This window comes from Psittacula echo (assembly GCF_963264785.1).
Source record: "Psittacula echo genome assembly, chromosome: 14".
In the NCBI taxonomy this organism is placed as follows: Eukaryota; Metazoa; Chordata; class Aves; order Psittaciformes; family Psittacidae; genus Psittacula; species Psittacula echo.
In genome coordinates, this window is record NC_137750.1 from 12,475,995 (window position 1) to 12,497,095 (window position 21,101).

Here is a 21,101-nt window from a genome sequence, read left to right on the forward strand (position 1 = left end):
CAATATGAAGGATGAGATGCATCCTCCCACAGTGAGTACAACCCACCGGACCCCCTTCCCATCATCTTCCTCTTACACAGTGCTTGTCACACAGCCAGGACCTGGCGCTCAGCTTGGTCATGCTTATCACCCACTGCGTGAAGCCCAGGCTTGGAGGAAGGTGGGAGCTCCTCATCAGCTGCCCTGCGATGAGTTCCAAGGTCTGGACTCAGATTCGTGGTGCTGTAATTTCACTTCACCTGTGTTACAGTTGGGATGTGATGGCAGCCCCTCCGCGGGGGGGGCCCTCATGGTACATGTGTGGGTCACCAGCCCCGCACAGGCACATGGCCATGTCAGCACTCCAAGGAAGCCCCTCTTGCCCAGCCCAGCTTCCCGGGATGTGTACGCTACCATGGTCCTGTCCTGTGCAGAGGAGCTGGGGGTGGCCTACATGATGGAGCAGGTGAAGCCACAGCACTCCTTGAGCAGGGTGAGGCCCGTCTTGGTCACATACGGTGCAGAGGTTTGCTGGCCCCGGGAAGTCATCTTCTTCTCTTTGGCAGGAGCTGTGGAAAGAGGAATCAATGTGCGCCTGATGGTAAGGGCACAGGCCCATCGCTGCTTCCTAGAGCTCTTTCCAGGGCTAAGATGCTGACCCTCCTCAGCCCCACAGCTGGACATGAGCTCCTGCATCCAGGAGGCACATCACCATCCATGCTTCACAGGTATCCACAGGTGGGACACAGTCACAGGGACCCTGGACTGGAAATGCCTCCCACCATGCTGGGAAGGTGTTCCTGCAGTGACGATGGAGGCACAGGGAAGAGGGAGGCCTGCCATCAGAGGCCATGAAGAGGGTGGGACTGGATGGATACCACAGCTTGCGACCTTACGTAATGGTGTGATGAAATGTAAGGAGCTTTTTGGAAAGTGTCAGATGAAGTGTATCAGCCACAAAAGAACCTATTCTCACTCTCACAGGATGTGATGGCTGGGAAATGCCAGGAGGGAAACGGAAGCATAACCTCTGAACTGATTCAGGATGTTGCCACAATGGGATCTCAGGCACCAGCATCCCTCAGATGCCACTTCCCCACACCCTCCTCTAGCAACAGATGGCCTCCAGGTAAGCTGCCCCATGAAAAGCAATGAAATCTTGGAGTCAGAGTGCTTAGGGAAGGGGAGAGACTGCCAGGGAGGTTCAATGAAAGGAATAAAACTCATCAACCACCTACTTGTTTTCTGGAGGTAGCTTTTGGAGAGCTTACTTTGCAAGAACTCTGCCATTTCCTTATCTTCTTCCCTTTCCCTGTCACAAAGAGATTGGTTACCACTCAGGAAGAGCCAGCAAGGCACAAGGAGCATGGCACAGTGCAGAGCAGAGGACAGACTGCACTGTCCTCAGCGCAAAGGAATCAATTGCATCCAGCTACCTGAGCCTCTCAAACTCCACATCATCCACCAGGAAATCCCGTGTTTCCACCAGCTTGTGTATCTGCTGCACCAGCTCCTCTTCCTTCTGCCTCTCCTCGTTGGACTTCTCATTCTCTGCAGCACAGGGAACACATTTAACACACCCACAGGGGCCATCCCACCCATGGCAAGGCAAAGCTTGCTTTGCTCCCGCTTAACCCCGGAACAGATACGAGTGCAGGGGTACAAGCCAACCCAAGGTAAGCACCTGGATGCAGATGTAAGCTGCTAACTAAGCAGCCACCTCATCCCGAACCGCCCTGGCTGGGAGGGGTCAGGTTTGGTGCCATCACACTGGGAAGTTTTAGCTTCTCCCGTGAATTTTCACTGCAGCCGAGCGCTGCAGAGGAACCCCTCAACAACGTGTGCTCTGCTGGGAGACAACCACAGCTCCCCTGGGGCTTTCACCCTGCGCTGCGGGAAAGGCTGTGTACCGGCCTGAAGGAGCTCAGAAATGCCAGACCCGGATGTCATCCTTCACCCGGGATGTGCTCACCCCACATTTCCCATGCCAGCACAACCCTTGGCCCTGAGCTGGGTCCAGAGACCTCTGAGCCACATCTCCCACGTGGCTGAGAATCCAGCCAGGGCCTCTGGTGTATAGGGAATTATCAACAGTGCCCAGATGCTCTGTGAACAACCCATCCCACTACTCAGCCCACACCTACAGAGACATGAAAAGCAATATGATCCACTGGCTTTGAGCCTTCTTCCCTTAGCTGAACACAGTCCCAGTGAGCTCATCCTCTACATCTGACCTTTCAAACCACTGTCAGCCCCATTCCCACCCCAAGGCTGACCGCAGGTGCCTGCCTGGCTATTCTGAATGTGTTAGCCTTGGTTGTCACTTGACCCTCAGCACGGTGAGACCCACTTGTGCCACATATCTCTGGGCAGTGAGCTAGTGAGGACCTGGAAAACTCTCACCTCACTATGAAGTCATGTCCTATATAAATTGGTACATAATGGTAAAGTGGCATACGTGAAGATGATAGAGATAGGGCTTAAGGAGTGTTAAACACAAATAGAAAGCTACCTTAGGTGGAAACTATAACCATCTGTGCTGTAGCTATTGAATACCATTTCTGAATTCAGCAGCTGGCTCCAAAATCAATCCAGCTCAGGATGGATCCATCTCCAGTCTTTCTTCAGCTAAATAATAATGGAGAAATTCACAGTGTGGAGCAAACCCTGTAGGCTGGGTCTCAGCAGTTACCTAAACTATGTATTGATTTGTAGTTTAAAGTCTGCTATGTATTGATCAGAGGTGCTGCTGCATGGCTCTCAGTAGGAGGAACTTGTCATAATCATCACATTGTTAGGGACATCCCCAGCAAACAAAGGTTTCTCCTACAGTCGTGGTCTTGTGCAGGGAGTGAGCTCAAGCTTCCAGGCACAGAAATCTGGACTGAGGTCTGGGCTGATGATCTTCTACCATGAAGAGTTAATCCAGAGCCTCCTGACTATGGGCACTGCCTCTGTGCTCCACCTGCCTGGCAGGAATAGGAGCACTTTACAGTGTTGTTTGGATGCCACACGGATCAGCAACTTGGGGCTGCACACAAACGCACCAGCTCCTTGGGGTTCATTAACAATCTGCAGCCCTGAGTTAGAGCATGTCAGTGTTCACATGCCCACTGCATAATTAGCACACCTCTTTTCCTGACTTGCTGATGTCAGAGCTCATCGTGACCACGGTATCACTCTGCATCAGGAAAGGCACCTTGGTCTGGTGAGGTTTCAAGCCACAGGTCTGGCTGAGCTCTGAGTAGGCTCTGACGTGTTTCAGTCTTTATCTGAACCAAGGTTCAGTGCTCATTGTTACAGACGATCTGCTGCCATAGTCCCACCAGACCAGTGATGTGAAGGATTTTTCCAGCACAGTCTGAGCTGAGTCAAGTTGTAAAGAAGACAAAAAGAGCATCCCTGATGCAAGCAGCGTTTCTGCTCTCATCTGAATCTGGGAGTGCTAAAAAAGGGTAGAAATGAAAGACTGAAGCAGATGAGGGGAAGCCACATTTCTCCAGCTTCAGAAAAGGCCAAGTTTATCTCTGATCCTGAGCCAGCACTTAGGTCAAGTCTTGTTTTATGAACTAGAAGGTCTTTGATTTAAAGCCCACATGAGATTCGGGTCTACACTTCGCAAGCAGCTCCCATTTTTATGGCAGAATCCTCTCCTCCCCTGTCTGAACCTCCCTCTGGATGCAGCCAGGTTGTATTAAATGAATCAAGACCTGCATATTAAGCAGTAGTTGGGCTCTAAATGCATGCTGAAGACTCACAAGCACACACATCATAGCGGCACTACGGCATTAGAAAGAGTCAAGGTTTCTTGCCACTCTTGGCTTCAGGATAACCTCGGGTACAGAACCTATGAGCTGAGCTGCTGCTCTGGGGAACAGATGTGCACAGCTGGTCCCTTGTCTGCATCCAGGCATCGCCCCCTGCTACACACTCACTGGTCTCAGCAAGTGCAGCATCTTCAGAGACAGGCTTGTGGTAGAGATAACTGAGGGCCAAATGTTAACGCTTGGATAGGTACAAGTAAGCAGGGATACGTCTCCCACCTGGTTCTGAAAACAAACCTAAAGTCCTAACTGGTGGATGAATGAGGATGCCCTAGGAGGAGGCATAGCTGATGGACACAGCTTGGAGGGAAGCCTTTCTTGTTCCTCCTCATTCAAACCCTGAGCTGTTTCGATGTGTTTTCCTCTGAATACTTTGGTTGAGTGGGATCCTTTAGAGAAATGAGGTTTGACCTTTCCTGGGCTGTGCAGGGACAAGGGTTGCTCTGACAGGAACATTGAGGTCACTGGTCATGATAAAGGGGGTGACAAAAGTAGCATTTCCTCTCAGCTCACGTTTTCACACAGGTTGCCCTGGACTGTTTGCCTCTTTTCAATGTCAATAATGAATTCACCTAAATCAGGGACATCACCAAGCCCTTTAGGCGTGACATCTCCCTAGCACCCATCCTCCTGCCGCACCCAGGAATCCTTCCCTGCCTCATCACTGACACACAGTTCTGACATGGCCACAGCAAGAATCCACAGCTTTTCACGTACTTCAGGCCTCTGAAGGCATCTCCTCCTGCCACCTCCAGAGAGGCCTCTCCATGGTGTGCTCTGACGATGTCTCCTGATCTTAATCCCCCTCAGTGTACACGGCAGGTCCCACTGTGCCAGCATTCACTGCACCTCCCTCACCTCCCGTCCTCCTCCGTCCTCCTCCTGGACCAGACCAATGCTCGCCTCAAGGGACTCGTGGTTTTTCTCCTTTCTTGTTTCAGACACCCGCGCTCCTTGAGGCTCACACCCTGCCTGCAGCGGCAGCGCCTCTGGAGCACCCTGGGGCGGGAGCCCTTCAAGAGCTTCTTGTGTTGGATGGAAACGCTTCTGCTGAGAGCAGCGGCAGGGAGCAGCTCTCCGGAGCCTTGCAGAGCCGTACCTGGAAGCGCGATGAGTTGTTGGAGCTCCTTTTTCAGCCGGCTGATTTCCTTACAAAGCTGAATGTCATCCATCCTGCAGAGACACAAAGGGAACCACTGAGAGAGGAAAGGGTCACAAGCTCCAGAGGAGCACCCAACCAGCACCAGAAGGCAATGCAGTGGGGAGCACAGATTTACCTGCCTTCCCATGGGAAATGGAACTTCATCTCAGAGCTGTTGGTAGAGCTACATGGGTTGTGCCACTGGTTGTTGGCAAAGAAAAGGTTTCATTGCTCTGATGAAACCTGGCACATCCGCCACGCAACAGCAGCTGTGTTTCTCCTTCTCTTAAACAACAATCCCCAAACAGCAAAACACAAAAGCAAAGAGAAGCTGCTGCCACAGTGAAGATGTGTCGTTTCCATGCTGCCTTACTGCAGAGCCAGAAAAAGGTAGAAAAAGGAACCACAGCAGAGGAGGGAACGGTGTGAACGCTGCAGTGTCCGCTGGGAAACAAGGTCATGTCAACAGGAGAAAGGAGCCTGCTGGCGCTGTGGGCAGTGAAACCACCTTCAGCTCAAACCACAGGCAGCAGCGAGACACTGGTCAGGATGGGCTCAGCGCAAATGTCAGCACAAACCAAGGGCTCCCCAGCCCCCTCCGCCCTTCCAGCAGTCTCTGAGGTCACTTCAGCCTGGGGCCAACCTTGGCCAGCCACATCTCCAACCAAAGCATGACAAGACCAACAACCTGACACCTTCCTTCTGCTCTGAGCCTTCTGAGGCTCCTTACACATTATCCCTCTCTGGGAAGATTAGGAAAAGCTGCTGCTGTGATAACTGACTTATGAGCTGGTGCCACCTCGAACAGATGTGCCTCTGCTGCCTTTTGAAGCACATGTTAGTAAAAGCCCTGTCTGCGTCTTCAGTAATCCTGCTGGTCCTTCCACTGAGTCACAGCATCCACCCCTTCTGGGATGAGTCATTTGCTGGAGCTACTTGAAGCTGCAGCTTCACCAGCTGAGCAAAGGAGACCAGAGGTATCAATAAGGGACGGGAAAATAAAGAGACCTTAGGTGCCTAAAGAGGGACCCTGTGAGATACTGCTCAGGCGGAGGAGAAGACTTCTTAGCTCTGTCAGATTTCTGCTCCATCTGACAGTGTCCTCCCTTCTTTGCCTACCACATCAAGCCAATGTCTGTGAGCTGCATGTGAAGAAGGAGAGGTGTGTTTGGCCTTTTATTGCCTGCTCATAGTCCCATGGTGGCCAAGCCCTGAGCTTGTACAAGGAGCACCAGCCAGGTCTGCACAGGACACATAGGCAACAGGCTGATTGCTGGTGATACTAAAACGAAAACAAACAGACAAATGATAACTGAAATATTATTAACATTAAATTGGAATTTAATGCTGTGAAAACTGATCATGAGGATAATAAATGGGCAATCATGAATGCTCTCAGTTCAATAAAGCTGCAAAGACCAGCACCCAGGAGGCTGCTGCTGGAGCTGAGATTCCTTCTACCACTGGGGCTAAAACTCACTGCAGGCTCAGCCATAGCCATGGCAGCCCTGCACGTCCCAGGGAGCTGATCAGAGCACTGAGCAGGTGAGGTGTGGAGCTGAGTCTGCCACAGGAATCAGACCCTTCTTTTTGCCCTATAAAAGGGGAACTACCTGGAGTTTTGTTGTTTCCCAGAGCACAGACATCCCAGAAACGCTGGAAAGCTTTAGTCTGATGTTTCCATCAAGAAGAAAACACTGATCATGGTCATGATTGACTGACCAGATGGATCACTCCTCAGCAACCAGAGGGGATGTCCATCTCCCCACAGCCCAAACATTCCAAACATCACATTTTCTCCCCCATTGGATAAAAACAAAGCCCTTGCAGCCCCAGCTCCCATCCTTTTAATCCCTATCCTGCAGAGCCAGGTCTGGGATCCCTCTCCTCCAGCAGTGATGCCTAGTGAAGCCCTCAGCTCTTCCCACACTCCTCCCCGCTGCTGTGCTCTGCAGAGCCAATGCTCAAGCTCCCCACAGCACCTCCAAAGCACCCAGACATCATCCCCGCATTCCCAGACTTCCCAGTGATCTCTTCCTGCATGCCCACCCCAGTGCGTGGTCGCTGTGGGCAATTTCCTCTCCTTTTCCAGGTGCTGGCCAAGAAAGAAAGGGATAGGAAAAGTGGGGGATGTTGATGTGTGACAGCACCTACGAGCTTTAGGCACCGGTTGCCTTGGAAAGCATTTGAGGATAACACTTCCTGTGATTTCCAAAAGTCCTTTTCAGCAATACATTCGGGGGAACTGTGCCTCCAAGACATCATCGCTCCAAGCCTGAGGCTCTAAACCAGCTCTCAGCTTCCTCAGGCAGTGGATTTACACAGGCACTTCCAGGCTTTGGTGATCCTTTTGTGCAAGTACCAGTAGGGATCCAGGCACATTAACAAAGTACATAGCAAGTGCTGGAGCCCAGGAAACACGATCTTTGCCATTACCAGCAAAAATTCCAGGCTTTTTGTTCAGCTGACAGCACGGGATCTCAGGACTGGGCTGACTATACAATGTAGTGGCATTCAAAGCTTAATCAATCCAGACTATGGAATGCTGTCCTTTTCCTCCCAAACCTCAACATTTCCCTGTGTACCCAGGGAAAACATTCTTTATCTGCTTTATTATTGAAATGGACCCTGGAGAAAATCCTTCCCTGGCTGCAAAAGGCTGTGCCGGGAGCGGAGAGCAGGATGCAGCCTGGAGACAGGCATCAGGCACCAATGCTGGTCCAGCCCCACTGTGTGCTGCTGACTCCAGCACTCAGGGGGTGGAGGAGGAACGGAGGAGCTGGGAGGATGTGTAGCACTTCACTATGGGGAGGGAAAACTGTGGCTGTGTGGCTGTTCAGCAGCACACATCTGTGTGCTGGCCCCAAACCTCAGGTCCATTCCCAAGCCCAGCCCAAGAGCCATGCACTGAGGCAGAGTATGGAGCCACTAGGAAGATGGAGTGCTTGTGATTGAATACGGGAACATTCAGTGTAGTTTGGCCTGTGCCATAAACTCTGCTTAGAAACAGGCTGGCTCAAATCATCACAGCATCAGTGGCAGCTTTGTAACAGGGACCCATTGAAGCCCCTTCCAAGAGCAAGGCCAGAGGAGTGGGAGAGGTTGCACTTCCAGGTGGGAAGGAGGTGGAAAGCAGCCTCAGCACTGCCCATCCCTGGGATGCTCCATGCTTGATGGGGCAGGCAGAAGGCGCTGGGGGACCCTGGGAAGGGGTCAGGTACTCACATGTACCGCAGCTCTGACTCCCTCCTCACCAGGATCTCCCTGATCCTCTCGATTTTGAAGAGCTCCCCTTCAATGTCATCGATGGTGGTGGTTGAGTCAGCCATGGAGACAATCTCATCCTCTGCAAGCGGAACAGGAGCTGCGTTAGACAGCAGGAGACCTCAGATGGGTGCTGAGGACAGAGACCGACCACAGGGCTACCATGGGACCCTCCTGCAAACCCCAGGCCAGCAGAACCATTAAGCACGTGCACTAAGCAGGTGCTGCAAGAGGAGACAGCCCAACAGGCACATGAAAGCAAAGGCATTGAGCTGCTGGGACTGGGTTTGGTTTGATCGTGCCTTGTGTGAGCTGGGCACTGGCACAGCTCTGCTCACTGCTGCGTTCGGTCACAGCCAGCTCATCCCGCTGAGCACAGCTCCATACACACATGCAATGTGCATGAAGTGCCTGCAGGAAAGAGGACCCCAGAGTCCAGCAGCTCTCTGAGCCTTAGAAACAAGCAGCATTTCACCTGCTGGTGCTGCTTTGCAGCACACCCTGCTCACACCAGTGCTGGGCAGGAGGACAAGGGGCTAAAAGCTGCTGGAGGGAAGGGCAGGAACCTCTCTTTCAAGCCTCAAGAATTTCCAGCACAGAGCCATGAGCCTCTGTGTGCACCCTCCTCCAGAACGTGCCAGGAACAAATGCTGTGCCCATATAGCACAAGCTGAGGAGTCATGGAGGTGAAGTTCTGACGGCTGCTCCCCTTCCACCACAGGATGGAGGAAACCCCCCCCCCCATCCTTCTCAACTCACAGGGGGAAAAAGCCCCCAAGGTATCCAGCAAGCCAGTTTAGCTTCATCATCCTCTGGAGCACTGAGCGTCACCTCTACAACTCACTTGGGGAAACTGAGGCAGGGAAAGGGGTGTCACTTGTTCAGGGCAAGAGCCCCACGGCAAAATGTGGGTAAAAAGGAGCTGTGATTTCCGTTTAAGAGAAGCAGAGTGGCAAGCTCAGGGTGAGACAGGATGAGAGCCCAGCATCCTCCGTCTATTGTTCTGCCTCCCCCATCTCCACTGCTTCACACACAGATGTCCCTCTGATGTCCCCCTGCTTTGTACAAGATGCTCACACTGATTTGCACAGGGATCCGTGCTGATACCCACAGTGCCGGCACAGCCCACAGGAGCTCCCAACCCCTTCCATGGGATAGAGGAGGTTTGACTCCCAGGCCAGCTCCCACCTCCCAGCCTGCTCTGGCTCTGAGAGACATCATTGAGCTTGTTATCACTGACAAGCAGCAGCACGTTTACCACAGGCAGGTTAATCTGGTTCTGCTGTGATATATATACAGCACAGGCTGGGGAGAGGGGGCTCAGCAGCTACAGCAAAGCCAGATCACAAACACCAGGGACAAATTCTGCTTCCTTTGGATCTTCACAGGGCGCAGCTCCCCTGCACAAGGAGAGCTGAAAGCACAGACAGGGAGCGCTGGCTGCAGGAGAAGGATTTTCCAGGCAGCTGAGGTCTGGGAAATGTCAGAGCTGGAGAGCGTGGTTTGGGGATCCCAAATGGGACCCAGGCCAGTGCTGAGGGTTACAGGGCAGCACTAAGGCACAAGGCGAAACACTGTGTATCCACTGGTCCTCTCCTCATTATGTGAAACTGCTTGAGTGAGGTTTGTTTCCAAGGCTGCCAGCAGAGACGGTTTATAGTGGAAATACAAGTGGTTTGGGTTACTGTCACTGGTTTAGAGAACAGTTTTCTGCTGTTTCTGGCTTAGAAACTCATGAGGACTACTTGGAGATTCCCTCCCTCCCCTCTGAGCCATGAAGGCTCCGTTCAGCTCATGCCAGCATGCTGAATCCTCGATCACTCCCCATTCTGAGCTGTCGGGATGCTCTCAGGAGCCAGCACAGGACAGGCTCAGGACAGCCTGATGGACACACAGGTTGGACAAGTCCAGGGCAGGATGCACTGCCCTCCCTCAGCTCTTGCTCACTGGCTCTGCTGCAGATCTGCACAGAAACCCTCCCTTAGCCTCGTCTCTACAGGCCTGAAGGGGGTTGCTAAGGGGACTGGACTGTGGTTGCTACAGGACCAGGCTGTGGTTGCTAGGGGACCAGAGTGTGGTTGCTAGGGGACAGGGATGCTGAGGTCCCTCATCCCAAGCATCCTCTTGCTCTGCCACCCCAGAGCTCCTCTTGCCCAGGACATCATTTCTGGGCACATCATTGCTCAGGATCACTCTGTGACCGTATGATTTTGCTGCACCCAAACTCAGCGCCTCGGGGCAGGATGTCCCTGCAGGTGGTGTCCAGCACACAGGTGACACCAGACGTGAAGGCGCGGATGGTACAGCCGGCGTGTGAAGGTAGGCAGCCACTCCCTGAGGTCAGGCTGTACTTCAGTGCAGCTCCAGACCTGTCAGGAAAATGCTGCCTTGTTCCAAGTGATGCTGCTGTGAGCAGGGTAAACCAACAGGGCTGATTCTTTGCGAGATGCGCCAATAAATATGAGCTTGCTGCAGCCTTCATTAGCCAAGGACAGATCTAACCCCCCCAGGAGCACAGAGGCGGCTCTGGGGGAGGAGGACTGTCACTCCTGGCCTGGGTGGGAGGATGAATAACCCAGAACATCTTTGATCACTGGTGGCAGACAATTTGGCTGGGGTTCTCAGCCAGCTGCTTCCCACTGGGTGAGTGCAGGGGTTTGTGACAAGTGGAGCATCGCTTCTTCTCCCTGATCATCCTCATTAGCAGAAGCCATATCAGGTAGGAGAGGTGATTCCTCATCTGTGTATGCAAAGGGCGGAGGTGGTGGTGCTGGGGCAGGAGGCTGGGGTAGGGGGACACAGAAGCCTCTGCCTCAAAGCCACCCACTGATCCTCAAGGGAAACCAACGAATCCGTACAGGTGATGAACAGACATCTGCCCAGGACCACATGTCAAGACCTGAACATCTGAGTGAGGCCAGGGACTGGAGCATGGGATGGACAAGAAGAGACTAAGAGAAGCAGGTTGAAGGGTTGTTCAGACACTGGAACAGGGAACAGAGAAGTTGTGGAATCTCCATTTTTGGTCCAGGATCCCTCCTGGAGAAGGTTGTGAGCAACCTGATCTATTGAGCCTGCTGTGAGCAATGGATTGAACACAATATGTCCAGAGGTCCCTTCTGATCCAAATTCCTCGGTGATTCCATGTAATGTGGTCAGTCAGTGACAACCGATTGGGATCACAGAATCCCAGACTGGTTTGGGTTGGAAGGGACCTTAAAGCTCATCCAGCTCCAACCCCTGCCACGGGCAGGGACCCCTTCCACTGGAGCAGCTTGCTCCAAGCCCCTGTGTCCAACCTGGCCTTGAACACTGCCAGGGATGGGGCAGCCACAGCTTCTCTGGGCACCCTGGGCCAGCGCCTCAGCACCCTCACAGGGAAGAGCTTCTGCCTAAGAGCTCATCTCAGTCTCCCCTCAGGCAGGTTCAAGCCATTCCCCTTGGCCTCCCCTGCTAGCTCAGGAGATGCTTTCTCCAGGCAGATAGAGGATGATGCCGAGCTCCTGAATCCCAGCCGCCACAGTCATGGGCCAGGTGACAGCTCTCCTGAGGCAGTGGTGAGACCAGAGGGCACTGTGTCCATGGACCTGCACGGTTGCCAGCAGCACCATCCAGCAACCACGAACAGCAAGATCGGACACTGGGAGGACAGCACATCCTGCAGCAGAGAGCTGGGCAAGAGATCTCACTGGAGATGGCTCTTCCAAAGCTGCAAATGGGTTTCTTACACCCCCTGAGTGCCTGGCACCAGCAAGTGATTAAGGCATGTTTATTATAGCTGGGATCAAGCTCATAGACCTGAGTCTCCCTTTGGGGATGGAGGGATGATGCCCATGTGCAGCCGTGCTGCCCAGGGCAACCTTTGCTCCCGCAGCTGCACACAACAGCACAGCCAGACACAGAAACCATCCCCATGCTGCCTAAAGCACCCTCGACTGACACCATCTCAACCTGGCAATCCAGGGAAGGGAAGAAAACTTCAGCTGAAACTTGGAGATGCTCTTATCATCACACATGGCCCAGGGGGAGCAAGTATCGTTAATGAGGGGTATAATAGCCGGAGTCTTCCACTCCATATGGCTTTGGTGAAAATATTTAGACAGGCTGCAGCAAGCCTGGGATGAGTCACAGCAGCATCAGCGCAAGGCTGTGTTTCAAGCAATTTGCTTCATGATTAAAGTTGGCAATTGAGTGACATTGTGCTGAGGAGGGGCTGAAGCTCTTTCCCTGAGCTCCATCCAGGGGCCTTTAACCCAGCCGTGCGCTGCCTGTGCCACAGGAAGCAGCAGGGCAAGGGGCATCCAGCCTGTCAGAACCAGCCCCTGCTCCACAAGCTCGATGGTGACGCACCCCAAGGCGCTGGGGCTGCCCTGTCAAAGGGGCTGTGTCCCCACCACCCTCCCTGCCCCGCAGGGGAGGCACCAGCCTCCAGGACCACCAATGCCTGGCCAAGCACAGCAGTCGCAGAGGACAGGTTCCTGCTCCGCTGGGAGGGATCCCAGCTGCAAACCACAGGAGTTCCCAGTGCCCCAGGGACAACTGTGCATCCTTGTCCCGCTGCGGGCAGGGGCATCCCTCTGGCTGTGTCTGTGCAGCCCCTGGCACAGCCAGCGCTGCCGGGGTCCTGTGAGACAGCCATAACAACAGCCAGAGTGCAAGGTGGGGTACCTGCGGGACTTACAGGGGTGTCACCAGGGCTTAGCCCCCCGGTGTGCACACTGCCCTGTGTCACCTCCTGAGCACAAGAGGCTGCTCAGGGCTTCACAGGGTTGGCCTGAGGTTTCCTGGGGTAGTAGCAAGGAGCAGAGCATCATTCAGAGACCAGGCACTGACTATCGCAAAGGTCCCCCAAGCAGCTGGGATTTACAGAACTGCACTGAACCAGAAAAACCCCTGCTCACAGGCACCTGAGGGTGGATGTCTGAGCCGTACCCAGCACCCTGAGTCCAGAAGTGTTGGACCATTCCCTGGAGCACCCTGATGTCACCCAGCTGCTGGGAGCAGAGGACCCAGGTGTGAAGTGCTCAGATCCCACGAGGGCAAGGTCTCCATAGGGACACTTTGCAGGCAGGGGAGGTGAAGGGAGAGCCATTGCCATGCTAAAAGGCACAATGGAGGACTGGAACTTCAGGCATCTCATCAAGGAGCTGAGCAGCTTTACCCCCACATAGTCGTACTAAGCAGGATGCTGGAGTTTGCTCCATCGCTCCTTTCCTGCCTTTCCAGCTGCCTGTCTCTATCCCGCTGGATGCAAGGTGCTAAGAGACCAGGAAGGGAAGACCTCGGAGGGATGTCATGGCAGAAGGACTGCAGGAGCCTCCCCTCCCCAGGATGCTGCCCACAGCCCAGCTTGGGCACCTCTTTGCTTCCACCCCAAGGTCGGGGACTGCCCAGGACAATCCCCCCTGGCCCGTGTCTTCCCTGTGTCTACCCCATTCCGTACAGGAGGAACCGGTCAGAGACGGGAAAAGACGGCGAAGGGCGGTGGGACCCCGCTGTTGGTCACACCCGGGCAGCACCAGCCGCGACCGGGCTGCATCCCTCCTTCCAGTGCTCCGCTCCCTCCAGCCATCCCCCTGCCCTCCATCCTTCTCCCTCCTCGCGCCCCGTCCCTTCCCTCCGTCCTCTCTCCCTTCCATTCACCCCTTCCCTCTGTCCCCTACTCCCCCTGCACCCCTCCCTCCCGCTGCCGGGGCTCCGGCCGCACCGGTGCCGGTACCGCTCCGGGGAGCAGCGCGGGGCTCCGCCGGGCGGACGAAGCCGCCGGTCCCGACGCTCGGGGGTGCCCGGGTTGTCCCGGGGCCGGTTTGGTTCCGGCTGTGCCCGCCCCCCCCACCCCGCTCACCTGGCGGCCACCGGGTGGGCTCCAGCGACCCGTACCGGGGCGGGCTCCGGCTCCGCTCCATGCCGCAGCCCTGCCCGCGCCCGCCGCGCCGCGCCCTCTGCCGGCTGCGCCCCCCGCGACACCCCCTGGCCCCCCCCCCCGGGGCTCGGGCCGCCGCTGAGCCCGGAACGGGCGCTTCACACAGCGGGATCCCGGAACCCGCAGCAGGAGCACGGCGCGGGCGGGAAACGGGACCTGCCGAGCCCGGTGGGACACGGCACCGAGCAGCTCCTTCCCAGCACGAGTCCCTTTTCCCTATGGACAAGCACAACAGCAGGTGTTCAAAATACACCTGCAGGTTCGCGTTGGTTGGAAATCCGAACGTTGGTTGGCGGGATGCTGGCAGCACACACAACAACTGGGATCTCTGGCTGGGATCTCCTGCAGCAACTGCTCCCACCATCCTGAAGGCCTGTCCCAGCAGAATGGCATGGGAAAGCAGGATGGGTAGGTGGCTGGAAACCCTCCTGCTCACGGGGTTTCACACTTCTCACTCACTGGTGACAGTTGTTTCAGCACCACTTTTCTCAAAGCACACAGAGGGGACGCACATCCTCTGCTAGGACACTAATGCTGGGATGCACCCCCAGAGCATGAGCAGCAGCTCAGAGAGGGGATCCTGCCCCTCTGCTGTGCTCTGGGGAGACCCCCCCTGCAGTCCTGATCCAGCTCTGGGGCAGCAGCACAAGAGGGACGTGGAGCTGCTGGAGCGAGGCCAGAGGAGGCCATGGAGATGCTGCGAGGGCTGGAGCAGCTCTGCTCTGGAGCCAGGCTGAGAGAGCTGGGCTGGGGCAGCCTGGAGAAGAGAAGGTTCCTGAAGGGGAGACCTTAGAGCAGCTCCAGTGCCTAAAGGGGCTGCAGGAAAGCTGGAGAGGGGCTTGGGACAAGGGCCTGTAGGGACAGGCCAAGGGGAATGGCTTTAACCTGCCCGAGGGGAGACTGAGATGAGCTCTTAGGCAGAAGCTCTTCTCTGTGAGGGTGCTGAGGCGCTGGCACAGGGTGCCCAGAGAAGCTGTGGCTGCCCCATCCCTGGCAGTGTTCAAGGCCAGGTTGGACACAGGGGCTTGGAGCAAGCTGCTCCAGTGGAAGGGGTCCCTGCTCGTGGCAGGGGTTGGAGCTGGATGAGCTTTAAGGTCCCTTCACCCCAAACCAGTCTGGGGTTCTGTGATACAATTCTATAACGCGTTTCTCTGCAAGTTGTGCCTGATATCTCCATGCTGGCCTCATGCAAGGGCACAGGTCCAAGGCAAGGGCAGAGCTGGCTCAGGGACCCACCAGCTTTGTGGAGGGGCTCAGGGACCCTCCAGCACATCTTGGGAAGTGCCGCTGTTGTGGTTTAACCCCAACCAGCAGCCAAGGCACACACAGCTGCTCACACACTGCCTGGGGGGGGTGGGGGAGAGAACTGAGAGGGTAAAAGCGAGTAGATTTGTGGGCTGAGATAAAGGCAGTTCAATGAGTAAAGCAAAAACCACATTGAAGCAACACAAGGAATTAATTCACCACTTCCCACAGCAGGCAGGTGTTCAGCCATCTCTAGCAGAGCAGGGCTCCATCACACATTAACAGTGACTTATGAACACAAATGCCATTCCTTCCAGTGATCCCTCACTTCCTTCTTAACCCAGTGTTACATGCTGAGCATGACATCATTTAGTATGGAATATGTGTGGGGTCAGCTGTCCCAGCCTTGTCCCCCCAATTCCTCGGGCTCCCCCAGCCTCCTCACTAGTGGGGTAGGGTGGGAAGCAGGAAAAGCCTTGATGCTCTGCAAGCACCGCTCAGCAGTAACAAAACCACTCATGTTAACAGTATTATGCTGAAGCCAAAGCACAGCACAGCACTGCAGCAGCTTCTGAGAACTAAGCCAACTCCATCCCAGCTGAAACCAGGGTGGCCACAGGAAGTCCCTGGGCTGTGGAGCAGCAGGAGCGATGGCTGTGGGGAGGTGAGGGCCAGGCCAGGGGTTTTCTCCCCTCTCATCCTGCTGGCAGTGACTGCTAGAAGTTGATTGTTGGTGCAAAATCATAAGCTCTCAGTGAGCAGAACAGAGGGGTGGCACCACAAGGGATGGGTCTGGAGGATCAACCCCTGCAGAGAGACACCAGAGTGTGGGATCTGCTTTTGGTGCCTCACTCAGCATTGTCTCTAGCTGCTCCTCTCCCCAGTGTACCAGGCAGCCAAGCTAATCTGTGTGGAACATCCTCACTGGAACTGACAGAAATCTGAGCAACATCTTGGAATTCCCATCTCCAAAACCCAGAGAGTAGCTGCTGACTTTTGATCCAGCCCAGTGTTTTAAACCAGAACACCAGCAAGGGAGATGGTGCCCCAGTTAGACAGGCAAAGTCCCCCTGAGGGACACAGCCACCTCAGGATCTAGTGGTCTGGCTGTCTTAATAGGAAAGGTAAGAACAGCCATTAAATGCTGTTCATTAAATGATGAGCAACCAGCAGCACTGTGATCATGAATTCAGGTCTGAAGCGACTCACCTTGTTCTGATTGCTCCACATGCAGAGAAAAGGGATGCACAAATATTTTCATCACTTCTTCAGTCCAGTACTGGACAGGATTCCTTGTGCCATGAGCAGCCAGATCTGCCGTGGGCTGCAACGTGAATTCACCCCATTCTGTGCACTGACCTTATTCTTAATAAAAACATGGGATTCAATCAAACAGCATCACACAAAGAGCTATAATCTAACATGCTGCCTGGCAGGCGAACCCCACAGCTCTTCCTTCCCCCAGGTACACCCTACATCCTCAGCTGAGAAGCTTTAGTGGGTCCTGAGGTGACTTTCCCATGGGTCTGTGTGTGAATTGAGTCACCAGCAGCAACACTTTCAGGGTATGAGCAGAATATTTCTCAAAAGCACTAGTATCTCCCTGTACACAGTCACTTCTGTAGGAATGAAGCAGCTCCATGTACATGGTAAGCTTATAACTGTGCCAAGCAAGAGTAACACAATCTCCCAGGTACCTGAGAGCTGCCAACAAACACAAAGAGATTTAAAACACAGCTTGGAAACCATGAGAATGGACACAGTCATTTGAAGGTCTTTAAAGAAACAACCTGAGCAGGCAACAGCAGACAATGAACCACTAAGGCACATTGAACTGATTCCAAGCCTTCAAAAACACATCCCAGGTGATGCTCACAGGGCCCTTCTTTGCCAACTCAATCAGGTGCATCTTGAGGACAGAAGGAAGCCAAGTAATTTGCCACTGCTGAGAAAGGAGTGAGGTCCCAAGGACTCGAATGCGTGTACATGTCAGAATAACTGGAGTTATTGAGTAAGTGTATTTTCCTTAGGAGTTGTCAAAAAATCAGGTTCATGTCTTTCAAAGCTACACTTCGAATATTCAAGTTATTTCAGCACGTGACTGTGTTTTCTGGCTCAAAACTCCTTTTCCTAACAATAAAACCCTGTGTTAACACAAGGGTATTTCTGGCGTTGTAAGTACCTCCCTAGTTCTGACCTTTCAACCTAATTAGAGGTAGAAATGTTCTCAAGGTTTCAAAACTGCAGCTTCCCTGTCTGCTGTACCAGTGAGGTCAAGGTAAGGTAACTGCAGGCTCTGTTCCTTGATTTCTTCAGGCAAGATTTCTAAACATTAGAGGTGAAGCAAAGGTTAATTTTACAGTTGCTTCATCCTCACCTCTACATTTGGGTTCACGGTTTTATGGTCTCAACATACCCAACTTGAAGCGAGAAATTGCCCTTGGACAGAAATGTCATTTATATTAGAGTAAAACCAGGCCCCAGGGAGAAACCATGCAGAAACTCCCCCATGTATCAGTTCCCTGAGAAATATAGAGTCTAAATGAGCAGATTCCTTTACACTGGCTCCCTCTTAATAAATACAGCAATAGGGATGCCAAGCCAAGAGTGTCAAGATATTTCAAGACAGATTCTTCCCCCCTCACCCCTTCCTGCATTAGTACCACTCAGTGCTGATGCCAGCAACACTCAAGAGCTGCCCAATACTTTCAAGGACTCTATACAGGGCCCATATTATAGACACGGAATTTTGGTATCATGCTGTAACCATAATTCTCCTCAGAGTTCAAATCGGCACGGGAATGTCTTGTCTGGACCTTAAAGATGAACAAAAGGAGAAACGCTTCCACGAGCAGCACCAAAGAGCACAGATCGTGCTTTAGAGATGTCACACCCCATCCTGGAATAAAAGACAATTCAGAAGCTCTTGCTTTTAAGATTCAGAACATGCAGAATAACTCCACAGCTCTCAACAACATCACTCTCCCTGTCTTGTGAAACTACAGCTAAATGGACCTGCTTTCAATGGTTCATATCTACGATGTTGGGAAATAACTCATTGCAAAACTACAAAAGCTCTGTGTGAATTCATCTGGGCAGGTTTCACTACAGCCCACAAAGGCGCAGGCTGCGGTTGTTTGCTGGATTATAGAAATCTTCAGAGAATACTGGAAAGGATCTTACTATGCTGATCAGATCCACAGGAAAAACGAACATTTAGAGATGCCCACTGAGTTTTACCTGATTTCATATGCCGACAGTGCCACACTTGTGAAGTCAATCGCAGATGTGAGGTGCACACAGAGAGGAGCTGAAGGAAACATTTGCAATACCCCATCATAAAATAACTGCCAGAAAGACACATTCTGCTGTTTCAGTTTCCTTCTAACTTAGGAACAGAATTTTAGACAGCAAGAGAAAGCGTCTGATCCAATGGGTTACTTGGGTTCCAGTCCAGCTGCATCAGCAGTGCACTAAAACTACCTGCAGCGTTTCATGATAAGCAAAGAACCCTTTGTCAGTTTTTGGCCTTATCTAACAAAACTGGTTTACCCAGGTCCTTTGAAACCTCTCACAAAGTACACACATATCAGGCTGTGTTGCATTTCAAATCTCAGAGCTACAAAGACCAGCATTGTGCTGAACTTGTTCCTCAGCACTAACTATGGTTTGTCTCCTGAGCTCAATTAAATGGAACTGTATTCAGAGAAGGACAGCTCAACTTAGACCCTGGACTGACACAAAGAGGCAAAAAGAAAAGAAGTATTTGTACACATAAGCCTCTGAAATTTGCTTAAAGTTCACCATGAGGTAGGCAAACGGTAAAATGTTACATGATTTTATAATCACTTTTAACATTACAGTGCTGATTAAGGATAAAAACTTAAAACCCCTGACATTGCAACATCAATTTTTTTTGGCAAATAGTTGCAAAGCAGTGCAAAAATAACTGCTGATGGGGTTGGAAATACATCATGAGAATCTATCTTCCCCAGAGGCAGTTTAGTTCTTCTCAGTTACATCTTATTCTCAGCAGCATTAAATTCCTTGGCATGTTCTTAAAAGCCACGCTCAGAGCAAAGAAGTCTCACACAAATTAAGTCTCTTCCTTCCGTCCCCGTTTGCCTTGCAGGATCTGTGACCATCAGGGAGGAAGAAATGGAGCCACTGATGTTGTAGAGCTCAAAGACAGAAGCTGTCAAAACCTCAGTGGAAAATGATTTCATCAAATTGGTGCAATGTCTTCAGGGAATGAGCCCTCTGCCACGTTCCCTTCCACAGCAGTTTGTAATTCAGAACATGTGTCAAACCGGATAAAGGACTCTCCCCTGAACCAGCACCAAATGTCTTTGTTGTATTAATAATTTGTAAAAAATCATAATAAATCTGATGATGCAAGTTTATTATACCAGAGTTAAGCTTTGGGCCATACTTTAGATCCTCCCTGTTCTTAAGGGCAGCGGCTCAGCACATCTAAACATCCATGGCTGAGACGAGCATGATGCTGTCACCATGCCTTCGACCCGGTCACAGGATGGATTATGCACAAGCACTTTTCATTTCAAGGTTCCTCTTTGCAAAGCTGGAATTACAGCAGCTGTTTTCTGTGCCAAAGCAGGTAAAAAGAGAATTTATCACCCATTTAATGGGCTTCAAATGAGAGCAGTCACTTCCAGCTGAAGAAGGGACTGCATTTTAAAACATTCCAGCTATTCCTGCATCATTTTCCTCTCACAAAAGCGCTGATGGCTCCATGATGTGCTATGTGCAGTTATGTTACTCAAGACTGAAGTCAGATGCTCTATTAACAAGTAAATAGAGTTCCTGAGGTATTATATGATAATAAGGCTGTGATAAATACTTGACACTAAAATTGCTCTCAGCTTGAGTTTGAATTCCTGGGAGAAAGTAACATCTAAATGAAAAGTTCCAGCTATTCTTGGCAAGAGGACAGTTCTATCTATAGTCATTCTAGTGAGTGTTCTGCATGGCAGAGTGGATTGTGTCAGGCAAAGACAGAGCTAATTACCCTGAAAGCATCTGATACACAGATAATCTGGAATTGATGCATACAGAGAAAGATTATCTTCAGTGGCACTGCTTTTCTTTGTCTGCAACCACATTCTACTGAGTCCAAAATGCAGCAGGGTGACAGATTGCAATGCCATTTGCATATTACAGATTAAATACGCATTTAAATATTCTGCTTTCTGCAGCTGCCTATCTCATGGCTTGTAAAACACTAGGAAGATGTTATTAAGATCTATCCCTCTGCAAAGGAATAGACAGATGTTGCCCCTTGACCAAGGAAGTACATAACGAACTGACAGCAGCTTTTGATGTAACTGAAAGGACCATAACGCTCAAAGCTTCTCTGCCAGTCTTTCAATGAGATCAGACCATCAACTTCTCAATCTTTAAGCAGATCTTACCTATTGAAGAGGTGTTGAAACCTTTGAGGTACAGGCAAGGCAGACAAGGCAGCTTGAGGATCATCCATAACAGGCCCTGTTCAGGACACAGATTCAGTTTTAAAAAGGAAACGTGAGAAGAGGGCTGCCCTCAGGCCAAACTGACCCAGGGGGGAATCTCCAGCTTCCACCAGTCAACTCAGCCAGTGCCAAGTTCCTTTGGAACCAATATTGCCCTCTGGTAATTTCCGGCCTGCATTAGTTACTCGGATCAGGAGGGCAGCCTGCTTCCTGGTCACCCCTGACGCTGTCTG

The 21,101-nt window shown here is 52.2% G+C and overlaps 1 protein-coding gene across 1 annotated transcript; it reads right to left on the bottom strand.

The window, feature by feature from the left end:
* Positions 1–429: 429 nt before the first annotated feature.
* On the bottom strand, positions 430–14,114 carry LOC308227204 (bMERB domain-containing protein 1-like; the record flags this gene model as incomplete). The annotated part of the gene is made up of 6 exons (XM_080629600.1): positions 430–548; positions 1,218–1,291; positions 1,416–1,530; positions 4,903–4,976; positions 8,170–8,308; positions 14,045–14,114. 6 exons carry the CDS (start codon positions 14,112–14,114, stop codon positions 430–432), a joined length of 591 nt encoding a protein of 196 aa, XP_080485726.1.
* Positions 14,115–21,101: the final 6,987 nt, after the last annotated feature.